The sequence below is a fragment of the Calliphora vicina genome, chromosome 2 (assembly GCF_958450345.1).
Source record: "Calliphora vicina chromosome 2, idCalVici1.1, whole genome shotgun sequence".
Classification (NCBI taxonomy): domain Eukaryota; kingdom Metazoa; phylum Arthropoda; class Insecta; order Diptera; family Calliphoridae; genus Calliphora; species Calliphora vicina.
Genome location: NC_088781.1, coordinates 131824671 through 131837226, shown reverse-complemented (window position 1 = coordinate 131837226; position 12556 = coordinate 131824671). Strand labels below are relative to the sequence as shown.

At 29.1% G+C, this 12556-nt stretch overlaps 2 protein-coding genes and 1 long non-coding RNA gene across 3 annotated transcripts; 2 read left to right on the top strand and 1 right to left on the bottom strand.

Annotated features, from left to right (window-relative positions):
* Window positions 1-1325: 1325 nt before the first annotated feature.
* Window positions 1326-2120, top strand: LOC135951654 (uncharacterized). Its single transcript, XM_065501338.1, has 2 exons — window positions 1326-1415; window positions 1475-2120. The coding sequence occupies exons 1-2, from the start codon at window positions 1365-1367 to the stop codon at window positions 2060-2062; spliced, it is 639 nt and encodes a 212-aa protein (XP_065357410.1). The 5' UTR covers window positions 1326-1364; the 3' UTR covers window positions 2063-2120.
* A 4627-nt stretch (window positions 2121-6747) lies between these two features.
* On the bottom strand, window positions 6748-7760 carry LOC135952079 (uncharacterized). The gene is made up of 2 exons (XM_065501875.1): window positions 7666-7760; window positions 6748-7610 (listed from the first exon to the last, which is right to left on the bottom strand). Exons 1-2 carry the CDS (start codon window positions 7717-7719, stop codon window positions 6969-6971), a joined length of 696 nt encoding a protein of 231 aa, XP_065357947.1. The 5' UTR covers window positions 7720-7760; the 3' UTR covers window positions 6748-6968.
* Window positions 7761-11709: 3949 nt separating this feature from the next.
* On the top strand, window positions 11710-12497 carry LOC135951802 (uncharacterized). The gene is made up of 2 exons (XR_010575995.1): window positions 11710-11811; window positions 11870-12497. It is a non-coding gene; the product is annotated as an uncharacterized LOC135951802 (long non-coding RNA).
* The last annotated feature ends 59 nt before the right edge of the window (window positions 12498-12556 follow it).

Sequence of the window (12556 nt, the reverse complement as noted above, 5' to 3'; positions counted from 1 at the left end):
CTAAAAAGCAGATTAACAGTAACCGATTTAAAGTAGAAGTTTAATCATGGTCTACCAGATGAAATAATTGAGATACTAAGCTGTCATGGACTCCACTACATTAGCTGATGTTCAAATCCTGGTATGTGATATCAATGAGGCAGAGTCTTAAAAAGCCCCAAAAATTCAACCATTGGAATATTTGGTTGGAATTTCACTGGAATTTTGTTAGAAAGGGCTTGGTTATGACATCCAGATGATGGAAATTCTGAAGCTTAAAAATCCCAGGATGTCAATGAATGAGCTATCAGTCCTCCCTACCGAGGAATATAGTGATAGCGTGTCAATTAAGCTGGAGAAGGCGGATTGTGAATTGTTGTTCGGCAATGGGGAATGCAGAAAAAAATATATTCCTCCCAGTGGTTACAGTAAGTGATTATGCAGAGGAAGTGGAAGCTGAACTCTCTTGAAGTTGAAGTCTCCACAACAACCTCGCAATGAGGCTGAAAGTCGCGCAAATTAATGGGCTACATTCAAAACTTTCTACAGATAAACTAAGGAAGACTTAGTTCAAATTCTAGATAATCTGTAAAAAGGATATAGATTGAATGTTGCTTAGTGTAAAATAAAACTGTTCGATTCATGGTCAGATTTACGGTGTTACCTTCGTCCTCGAAAAACTAGTTTTACTTTTAGCTTAACTCTTTCTCTATCAATTCTTTCAAATTCAAGTTGCCGAATAAATCAATGGCCATGTTCACATTCTCTGCCTGAAGTCTTATAATGTGATTTCCCCTAACTATTTCTCTTTTGCTGTTGTCACAGGCCACCTGAGCGTTAAAGAAGAGAATTCTAATGTCACCTCATTTATGATATTATCAAGAGCAGTTTAGACTTGTACTGGGGTCGCCAATTAAACTTCAAAGTTTCTTTATTTTGAATGCAATGAGATGGACGGCAGGAACTACCATGAGAAGATCACTGCCTTGTCAGGTATTGCAGTCGTTTTAAAATGCTTTACTAAGGATAATAGCAAACGCTTTAACAATAAAATGAAAAGACTGATGATCAGTTTTAAAATAAATAGCGATCACAATTGAACAAATCAAAAACTTGATCACTGCTCTTTATCACTGCATGTCAATTTAAGCTGACCTAACATTTTATTGGCTAATAAAAACTGCTCTTTATCGGTTAATGATTAATTATAACAGTGCAATAATACTTTTGTTTGGGAAAAACAATAATATAAACAAATGATTAAAATGTTGATAATGATTAGAATTGATGCAATTTGTTTTTAGCAAAACACAGCCCTATTTAATCTCAAATAATTCCACACAATATTTTAGTTTATTTTAGATCTTTAAACGGACAACATAATAATGTTTTCAAATAAAAGTATAAACCTATTCGTGATATTGCTGCTAGCTCAAGTAAGTCATATAAATAACTATTAACCTTCCCCAACTACAGTCTAACCATTTCTTTCCAGTTGGCCTTTGGCAAACCCGCAGACGAAAATGTTTCCACGGTATATGACCCGGACGAAGAGGAGTACCGAAAAGATCCCTCGCCTAAAACACAATTTGTGGTCTACACCTACGACAACATCATGGCCTTAGCAAAACCCTATGCCGCCGATGCTGTTCAGTTGAGCCTTAACATACTTAAGGATGAGTCATTTAAGGCCAATGAGAAACCTGAAGTTATGGAGTTTAGAAAGACATTGCAAATGTTTGTGAACAAATATGAATTGACTAGAAATATGCAGAAAGTTTGGGATTTCATAGATGTTTATGATAACGCTATTGATCATTATTACGAACTACCCGATGAGAAGAGAACAACGGAAACCCAATTTATCCTGGACATTTTAAACAAATACGAAGCTAAAAACTTAGAACAGACATTTGTTAAACAGCTGGATGTATTTATAGAGAAATTTATGAAAAAGTTTAATGATACTAAAGAACACTTGGATAGCGACATGTTGGTGTGGTATGAAAACTTTAAAACTTTAAAAGATTTTAAGGAAAGATATAGGGCTTTAATTGCTTTCATTCTACTGGGTTTAATTTAAGTGTTTTAATATAAAAATTTATATTTATATAAAAAATAAAGTAAAATTATAAATATTATGACATTCCGTTTGCAATTTCACATCTTTCAGGTGTTATTGATAGGAGAGTTGATATAGCCAAGTCGGTATGTTTGCTGAAATCAACTTTCCGATTCTAGTTCAGATTCTAGTTCATATTCTAGTTCAGATTCTGGTTCTGATTCTAGTTCACTTCTAGTTCAGATTCTAGTTGAGATTCTAGATCAGTTCTAGTTCAGTTCTAGTTCAGATTCTAGTTCAGATTCTAGTTCAGTTCTAGTTCAGTTCTAGTTCAGATTCTAGTTCAGTTCTAGTTCAGTTCTAGTTGAGATTCTAGTTCAGATTCTAGTTCAGATTATAGTTCATTCTAGTTCAGTTCTAGTTGAGATTCTAGTTCAGATTCTAGTTCAGATTCTAGTTCAGTTCTTGTTCAGTTCTAGTTGAGATTCTAGTTCAGTTCTAGTTGAGATTCTAGTTCAGATTCTAGTTCAGATTCTAGTTCAGTTCTAGTTCAATTCTAGTTCAGCTTCTAGTTGAGATTCTAGTTCAGATTCTAGTTCAGATTCTACTTCAGATTCTAGTTCAGATCCTAGTTCAGATTCTAGTTCAGATCCTAGTTCAGATTCTAGTTCAGATTCTAGTTCAGATTCTAGTTCAGAGTCTAGTTCAGATTCAAGTTCAGATTTTAGTTCAGATTCAAGTTCAGATTCAAGTTCAGATTTTAGTTCAGATTCTAATTCAGATTCCAGTTCAGATTCTAGTTCAGATTCCAGTTCAGATTCCAGTTCAGATTCAAGTTCAGATTCTAGTTCAGATCCTAGTTCAGATTCTAGTTCAGATTCAAGTTCAGATTTTAGTTCGCAGGTACGGAAAAACTGTAAGAGGTATTGACATAATTTTTTCATATTTTTATTCCCTATTTTGATCTCAATAAATCCCAATGTGATGATCAAAAAATTCTAAAATTTGTTTAACAAAATTTTTAAAAATTTGAAAATTGAGATTTGAAACAGCCGTTAAAAAATTCATTTTTTTTGGCCATACCTGCGAATAGGTTATCGGTATCCAATGAAGACAAAAAACTCATATATAAGTAAATACGGATATATTTTAAATAAAAATTAGCTTTTATTTTAATTTTTCTCGAAATATGTTAATATTTTTTTTAAAATTTTTTGATCAAGTGGCCTGAAACACGTTAATGGTCTGGCGAATTTGTAATAACTTTAACATTTTTTAACCAAATTTTGGCATTTATATCTCATTACAACGATAATTACGTACACATTTCGATTCTTTTACATTAAATTGCAAAAGTATTTATTTAGTATTTAAAATATCTGAAAAATTTGCATTTTTTCCGAATTTTGGCGATAATACAGTTTTTGGGTCATTTTGACCCAAAGGAGATACAGGGTTTACTTCCAAAATTTTTTTTTTAATGTAATATTCATTAATATAAATAAATCTATATATTTCTAGAAAACAATGCAGAAAGTTAACGAGATTTACCTATTTATTCCATATAAATAGTAAAATTTAGCATATATCTGAACTTTGACCTCGATGCGCGTCCAGAAATTGTTGCCCGATTTGGCTCAAATTTTCAGCACTTAACTTTTAGGCCTAGTGTCACAATATTCCACCCGGCACTCTTCAAAATTTTAACAAAAAATTTTTTCCATACAACTGATTGTCACTCTACTATTCATACATCAATATCTCCGGAATTCTTTCGGCTAGGTTGCTATATAAAATCTGGATTACTAAGTCATTAATATAGACAACATGGATATCTAATAATAGATATTTCAAAGTTCATTGCAACGACGTATATAAGACCATAGTAAGTTGGACCAGAAATGGGTCAAAATCGGAAAAAATATATTTTAAACCGAATGTTTTTTTCACCAAAATTTTTTTTCGCTAAATATTAAAAAAAGCAATTTAAAAAACCAAAATAATTTTTTTTTAAATATAAAAAAAAATTAAAAAAACCAAAAATTTTTTTTTTTTTAATTTTAAAAAAAACAATTGAAAATGTTTATTTTTCCAAAAAATTAAAAAAAAATATTGTTTACATAAAATTATTTGAAATCTTTATTTTGAAGTATAATTTGGTGAAGGCTAAGTATATAAGATTTTTATATAAATTTTTAAATTCTTAAAAAAAAAAATTTTAAAAAAACAATCGATTTTTTTTTTCAAAAAAATTAAAAAAAAAATTTTGTTTACCTAAAAATTTGAAATTTTTATTTTGAAGTATAAAATATTTTTTAACCCGAATTTTTTTCTCCAGAAGCTTTTGTTTTTGCTAAATATTAAAAAAGAACAATTTAAAATTTTAAAAGCAATCTAAAATTTGTTTTTAGATTTTTTTCCAAAAAATTAAAAACACAATTTGAAAAAAAAAATGTTTGAAAATAAATGGGTCAAAATCAGAAAAAATATATTTTAACCCGATTTTTTTTTTACCAAATTTTTTTTTGCTAAATATTAGAAAGTCTTTAAAAAACAAAAAAAAAATTTTTAAAATTTAAAAATAATCGAATTTTTTTTTCCAAAAAATAGAAAAAACAACTTTGAAGAAAAAAATAAATTTTGTTTACTTAAAATTTTTATTTTGAAGTATAATTTGGTGATATATAATTATAATTATACTTCAACATAATATTTTTATATAAATTTTTAAATTTAAAAAAAAAAAATTTAAATTTTAAAAAAACAATCGAAAAATTTTTCTTTTCCAAAAAAATGAAAAAAAACAACTTTGGAAAAAAAAATTTTGTTTACCTAAAAATATTTGAAATTTTTATTTTGAAGTATAAAATATTTTTTAACCCGAATTTTTTTTTTCCCCAGAAGTTTTTTTTTTCGCTAAATATTATAAAAAAACAAAAAAAAATTTTTAAATTTTAAAAAAACAATCTAAAATTTTTTTTCCAAAAAATGAAAAAACAATTTGAAAACAAAAAAATTTAGTTTGAAATTAAATCGGAAAAAATATTTTTTAACCCGAATTTTTTCCCCAACATTTTTTTCGATAAATATTGAAAAAACAAAAATAAAATTTTAAATAAAAAATTTTAAAATTTTAAAAAAACAATCGAAATTTTTTTTTTCCAAAAAATGAAAAAAACCACTTTGGAAAAAATATTAATTTTGTTTACCTAAAATTATTTGAAATTTTTATTTTGAAGTATAATTTGGTGAATGGTATATAAGATTCGGCAGAAGCGAATATAGCTCTCTTACTTGTTTTTCACTAACAATATTTAGCAAAGTTGTCGATATGATAAAGCTGAACAACTCTTGTGAACATATCAATGCAATCTCTATGTGTCTAGGCACTCTAAATAGCTCACAAAAATCACTTTAGACCAGAGGTCGAAAATAACTCGTCCATATACCAAAAACCCCATATTGTGATTTATATTTTTGTGATAAAAATAAATCACTGAAAATAACAGTTATAAAATGATGTTTATTTAAATGGTTTGGTATGACCTTTATTCGTTTTTGTTGTTTTTTAATGGCTTGGTGTGAGATAAATAATTCATTTGTTCTTGTTCTTAATAACTGTTACTTTGTCTTTTATTTACCTACAATAACATATTATTAGTAATTTTTAACAAAAAGTCACAAGCTAACTGTTGAGCTGAAAAGCTGGGTGAAGGGGGAAAAGGGCTGGATGAATTGGAAGGTTGTTCAAACTCTCTGAGCCGAAACTAAATTGTTTAGATTTTGCTACTCAGAACAATTGCAGAAAATATGGAACAAAAGGAAAGAAATAAAACAAAATAATTAGGATATTTTCGAATTATTTATTCAATTGCTTGAAGGATGGATTCTTACCAAGTAGAAGGAGTAGGAGTAATACAGCGATGTGAACAGGTTAGAGTTAGATTTGTATCTCTCATAAAAAGAAGTATTTACGACTCTACGATTAATTTAGTACTTAATGACAAGTGGAAGTATACTGCAACATATAACATTCTGCATTTATATATATTGTGGGAAAATAGGAATTGCAGGGAAGTGGGGAAAATCGCTAAGTGTTGTTTTTGGCGTAAACACTAACCTTTACGAAAAAAATAAATTATAAATCACTCATCTAGATTAGTAGTGTTTGTTTCTTTTCTGTTTCTCTCAACCCCAAACATAAAATGTTCTCGAATAAATCACTCTCTCAGTGATATATCAGAAAAAATTATTTTTAAATGGCTGCGAATGAGAATTTACTATTGAAATGAAAGTGAATCCGTTATTTTCGGTCTCTGCTTTAAACCTTAAATTTTTTTACTATTTTTGGTGCCAAAAAAACAAAGATATTTTTGTTAAAATAGTATAAAGTCCATACTACTATGTCGTGCTGTACTTTTTACTCGGCTGAGGTGTTTTCTAGTTGATTTAAGGTTGTTCAGCTTCGTAGGCGGAATGGGGATCAGTGGGTGGCCTTTCAAAGTCTCACACAAAAAAATCCTCAAAAATCAATTTATGAGATGACGTCCGAAAAAATTCAAAAAAATAATTTAAAATAATTAAAGTATTGATCTTCAAGTCTTAAGGATTTCAACAACACCGAATACTTATATAAAAAGGTTATATTTACTTTTCAGCAGATCCACAAACCTTGATCCCTTTTAAAAATTACATTCAATTTTGATAAGCTTTTAAGAAAAATCAACACACTTTTTATTAAAATGTTTTTTAAAATATGAGGAAATTTTGTATTAAACCAAACACATAATTGTAGCTTTAACACTATTCCTTCATGCAGCTCTAAATTTATAAAATATTCCATTAGATTTCCTTTCGATTTCACTTTCAAACTTATTAAACAACTCATTAACACCATAACAGCAACTGATCTCGTCAAATATCTGCTTTATTCCTGTTCAAAAAATAGAAAATACTTCTCAAAGGCAGCTATTTTATCATCATAATCCTTGAGAGTCTTAAATTGATCATACCACCCCAACAGCTTCTGGCCTACCTCACCCTCTTTCTCTTTCAAATTCCCCTTAAGATCCTCAAACTTTTTGTCGAAATTTTCTACAAACACATTAAAAAACTTCTCAAATTCATTATCCAAATCTTCGGAACCATATTTTCTCAAAAGTGACAAAATTAATTTTGAATCAACATCCAGCGTAGCCTCCTCCAGTTCATAATAGAATGAGGTGGTATTCGAATACAATTCCACTAAATCGAATAGTTCATCAATGTCAGCACACAAAGAATATTTCTCCTGAAACTGGGTTAAATTATGTTTGAATTGTAGAATTTTAGGCGAAGTTGAGCTAGAAATTTTTGAATCTTTTAGCAAGTTTTCGCTAATGTTTTTGGCCTTTTCAGCGTAAGCCAGTGAAAGTTGTTGAAATGATCTTAGGGTAAATTTTAGCAGTTGATTTGAGGCCGTTAATAGTTTGTCATTTTCCGAGGCTTCCATATCCTGGTATTTGGTTTTTTGTAAACACAAATCTCTGCTCTTTAGCTGGTCATTGGTTACCGGTATAGCTTGCGATATCTGTTAATAATATTTGTTACCAAACTGTATTATAAATTCAAAAAAGAAAACTTACTTGCACAGTTATAACGGCAAATAATAAAATACACAATAACTTTTTCGTTGTCATTTTATTGTGCCTTGTGTAATCTTTAGTCTATGATGGTTGCAGCTTAAATAAATTATTAATTTTTTAATCGTTTATTGGTTTTCTGTTTATAATAATTTAGATTCAATTTCTATTTTACATAGTTCAGTTGGAGGTTATCAAAAACAAACAGTTTTGCTGATAAAGTTTTTGTTTTAATTTAATACAATTTAATAAATAATAGTAGTAGTAATTAAAATGCTAATATTTTTGTAGTAGATGTAAAATATATTTAATAAATACTCAACAAACACATTGTTATCATGTTCATACTGTCAAGAAATTACATTTAAATTAAATAATTCTTAACGGTATCAATATTGAGAGGGTTCTTGCTACAATAATAGAAACGGTCTAGCATGCACTGCCGAATCACTCTGGAATTTTACAAAAGTTTTCATTTTAGTTCAGATTCTAGTTCAAATTCTAAATCAGATTATAGTTCAGATTCTGGTTCAAATTCTAGTTCAGATTATAGATCAGATTCCAGTTCAGATTCTAGTTCAGATTCTGTTCAGATTTTATTTCAGATTCCAGTTCAGATTATAGTTCAGATTCTTTTCAGATTCTAGTTCAGATTCTAGTTCAGATTCTAGTTCAAATTCTAGTTCAGATTCTAGTTCAAATTCTAAATCAGATTCTAGTTCAGTTCTAATTCAGATTCTAGTTCAGTTTCTAGTTCAGACTCTAGTTCAGATTCTAGTTCAGATTCTAGTTCAGATTCTAGTTCAGATTCTTTTCAGATTCTAGTTCAGATTCTTTTCAGATTCTAGTTTAGATTCTAGTTCAGATTCTTTTCAGATTCTAGTTCAGATTCTAGTTCAGATTCTAGTTCAGTTCTAGTTCAGTTCTAGTTCAGTTCTAGTTCATTTCTAGTTCAGTTCTAGTTCAGTTCTAGTTCAGTTCTAGTTCAGTTCTAGTTCAGTTCTAGTTCAGTTCTAGTTCAGTTCTAGTTCAGTTCTAGTTCAGTTCTAGTTCAGTTCTAGTTCAGTTCTAGTTCAGTTCTAGTTCAGTTCTAGTTCAGTTCTAGTTCAGTTCTAGTTCAGTTCTAGTTCAGTTCTAGTTCAGTTCTAGTTCAGTTCTAGTTCAGTTCTAGTTCAGTTCTAGTTCAGTTCTAGTTCAGTTCTAGTTCAGTTCTAGTTCAGTTCTAGTTCAGTTCTAGTTCAGTTCTAGTTCAGTTCTAGTTCAGTTCTAGTTCAGTTCTAGTTCAGTTCTAGTTCAGTTCTAGTTCAGTTCTAGTTCAGTTCTAGTTCAGTTCTAGTTCAGTTCTAGTTCAGTTCTAGTTCAGTTCTAGTTCAGTTCTAGTTCAGTTCTAGTTCAGTTCTAGTTCAGTTCTAGTTCAGTTCTAGTTCAGTTCTAGTTCAGTTCTAGTTCAGTTCTAGTTCAGTTCTAGTTCAGTTCTAGTTCAGTTCTAGTTCAGTTCTAGTTCAGTTCTAGTTCAGTTCTAGTTCAGTTCTAGTTCAGTTCTAGTTCAGTTCTAGTTCAGTTCTAGTTCAGTTCTAGTTCAGTTCTAGTTCAGTTCTAGTTCAGTTCTAGTTCAGTTCTAGTTCAGTTCTAGTTCAGTTCTAGTTCAGTTCTAGTTCAGTTCTAGTTCAGTTCTAGTTCAGTTCTAGTTCAGTTCTAGTTCAGTTCTAGTTCAGTTCTAGTTCAGTTCTAGTTCAGTTCTAGTTCAGTTCTAGTTCAGTTCTAGTTCAGTTCTAGTTCAGTTCTAGTTCAGTTCTAGTTCAGTTCTAGTTCAGTTCTAGTTCAGTTCTAGTTCAGTTCTAGTTCAGTTCTAGTTCAGTTCTAGTTCAGTTCTAGTTCAGTTCTAGTTCAGTTCTAGTTCAGTTCTAGTTCAGTTCTAGTTCAGTTCTAGTTCAGTTCTAGTTCAGTTCTAGTTCAGTTCTAGTTCAGTTCTAGTTCAGTTCTAGTTCAGTTCTAGTTCAGTTCTAGTTCAGTTCTAGTTCAGTTCTAGTTCAGTTCTAGTTCAGTTCTAGTTCAGTTCTAGTTCAGTTCTAGTTCAGTTCTAGTTCAGTTCTAGTTCAGTTCTAGTTCAGTTCTAGTTCAGTTCTAGTTCAGTTCTAGTTCAGTTCTAGTTCAGTTCTAGTTCAGTTCTAGTTCAGTTCTAGTTCAGTTCTAGTTCAGTTCTAGTTCAGATTCTAGTTCAGATTCTAGTTCAGATTCTAGTTCAGATTCTAGTTCAGATTCTAGTTCAGATTCTAGTTCAGATTCTAGTTCAGATTCTAGTTCAGATTCTAGTTCAGATTCTAGTTCAGATTCTAGTTCAGATTCTAGTTCAGATTCTAGTTCAGATTCTAGTTCAGATTCTAGTTCAGATTCTAGTTCAGATTCTAGTTCAGATTCTAGTTCAGATTCTAGTTCAGATTCTAGTTCAGATTCTAGTTCAGATTCTAGTTCAGATTCTAGTTCAGATTCTAGTTCAGATTCTAGTTCAGATTCTAGTTCAGAAAAATACAAAATTTTTTATAAAACAAGGTTCTCTAGGGTAACTTCATTTGTTTTGATTTTCTCTATGGCTTCCTCTGTCTCCAATACCGGCGAGTTGACGAAACAACTGCTCGGCAGAAGCTGCTCCGTTGAGGTGAGTTTGAAAAATTTTCAATTAGTTTGAAAAATCTTAACACCACAAATATTATAATATATTAGGACATTATGACAATATGACTAATAGCAGACCGTGTGAATAGTATAATTTGTATATCACTTCATGTTTCAGAGGTTTGTTAAACATTTTCAGCGAATCATAAGATAAGACTAATTTTTAATTTGGTTTGATTTTGTATTGCCTTTGTCGTAGACAATTTTTTTCTAAATCATAAGTTTTTTTCGCTTGAAAGGTTATCAATGGTTTAATTGTTAGGTGTCCGATCGAAATAAAATTTGTAGTTTATTTTTTGTTTATAAACAAATCGTATTAGTTGTGCTTCAGATGTTTGAATGATAGTGAAAGCATTAACTTGATAGGGAACTTTAATTCACAGATTTTTGGTTAGTGGAACATTTAAATTTGTGTAAAAAATTTGAACGAATAAAAAATTACTCGAATAATCTGAGAAGAACGGATAATCTAAAAATCACTCGTATTGAAAATAAATTCTATAAAACAGTTTTAAATGTTAAAAATTGCAAAAAAACACAATTTTGTAGAAAATTTTAAACGAATAAAAAATTATTCGTATAATATTCAACAATTAATCGTTTTATTGTAAAAGTAAATTCTGTAGAAATGGAAGTAAAATTAAAATTATTGTTTTAAATATTTTTTGAATATTTTTTCGAACAAAATTTTATTCGAATAATTTCAAAAGGACGAATTATCTAAAAATCACTTGAATGTAAAGGGAATTTTGGAATATCCTTTTAAATGTTAAACATAAACAAAATCCATAATCGTTACGAAATTTTCAAAGGAATACATTTTTATTCGAATAATTTGTAGCGATTATTCGTTTGTGTATAACAATAAAATGTTTTAAAAGTTTTAATAATCTCAAAGTTCTTTATTTGTTAAAGAGTTTTTAACGAATAAAAAATTATTCGAATAATTTGAGAAGAAATAATAATCGAATTGGAAATAAATTATTAAAACTTTAAAAAATTTTCCGAATAAGAAATTATTCGAATAATTTTTAACGATTATTCGATTAAAAAAATCTTAGTAAATAAACATAGAATTAGTAAAAATTTAAAAAACACTCCTTTATTATGTAAAAATTTCAAATTTATTGAAAACTTTTTAACGAATAAAAATTATTCGAATAAATTTGATTGATTTATCCCTCATATGCATGAAAAGAGAGTAATTTTGTTTAGGTTTTTTTATTGACATTAATCTCTCCTTCCTTTCTATGTATTTATTCAAACCATTTCAATTCACAGATAACCTTTCAAACTGAAAACATTTGCAGACTAAAAATTTAACAGACTAAATAAGTATTTAAATGAAAGTAAAAGTAACAATTTATTCAGTCCCCTAAGAAGATTTGCAGAAATCTTTTTAGAAAAAAAATAAAAATCTCAGCAATGGCAAATCTTCAAATTTATATAATATTTGTTGTCCTTATCTCAGCACAAGTAAGTTGTAGTAAACCAACCAAAAACATTATCAATAAAAACAGCCATTTATCCACAGAATATCTTTGGTAAACCGGCAGACATCTTATCAAACGAGATAGAGACTTCAGGTGAATCGAAAAGAAAATCTGATGCCTTGGATGAAGTTAAATTATTTGCCATAGCAAATTTAGTGCCCTATCAACACGCCGAAAATGCTGCCAATGCCAGTCGATATATGCTCAAAGACAAAGCTTTAAAGGCCAACAATGAGCCAGAAGTTTTAGAGTTCAAAAACAATCTAAACCTGCTATTGGACAAATATAAAAGCTCTACAACTAATAAAAAATTGCTTTATGAAACACTGGATATTTTTGCAAATATTACCAATCATTATTTGCATCTTCCTGAGGACAAAGTTACTGGGGAATCTAAATTAATCATTGATGTGCTAAACAAATACAATTGTGGCAAGTTTGCCATGAGTGTTAATTCTCATTATGAGCTATTTTTTGAGCAGTTTATCCAACTGTTTGAAGACAACAAACAAGATTTTGAAAAACCCCTATTGGATTGGTATGACAGATTTATAAATTCAAATAATTTAGCGCAGAAAATTGCCTATATGGTTGATTTTATATTATTGTTTTGAGAAAAGTAAAAGATATAGGAAAACAATATTCAAATAAAGCAAATAGAATAATTGATTTTAGTTGTTTATTTGTAATTTTCAAATAATGCATAATTTTGAGATTATCGAATAATC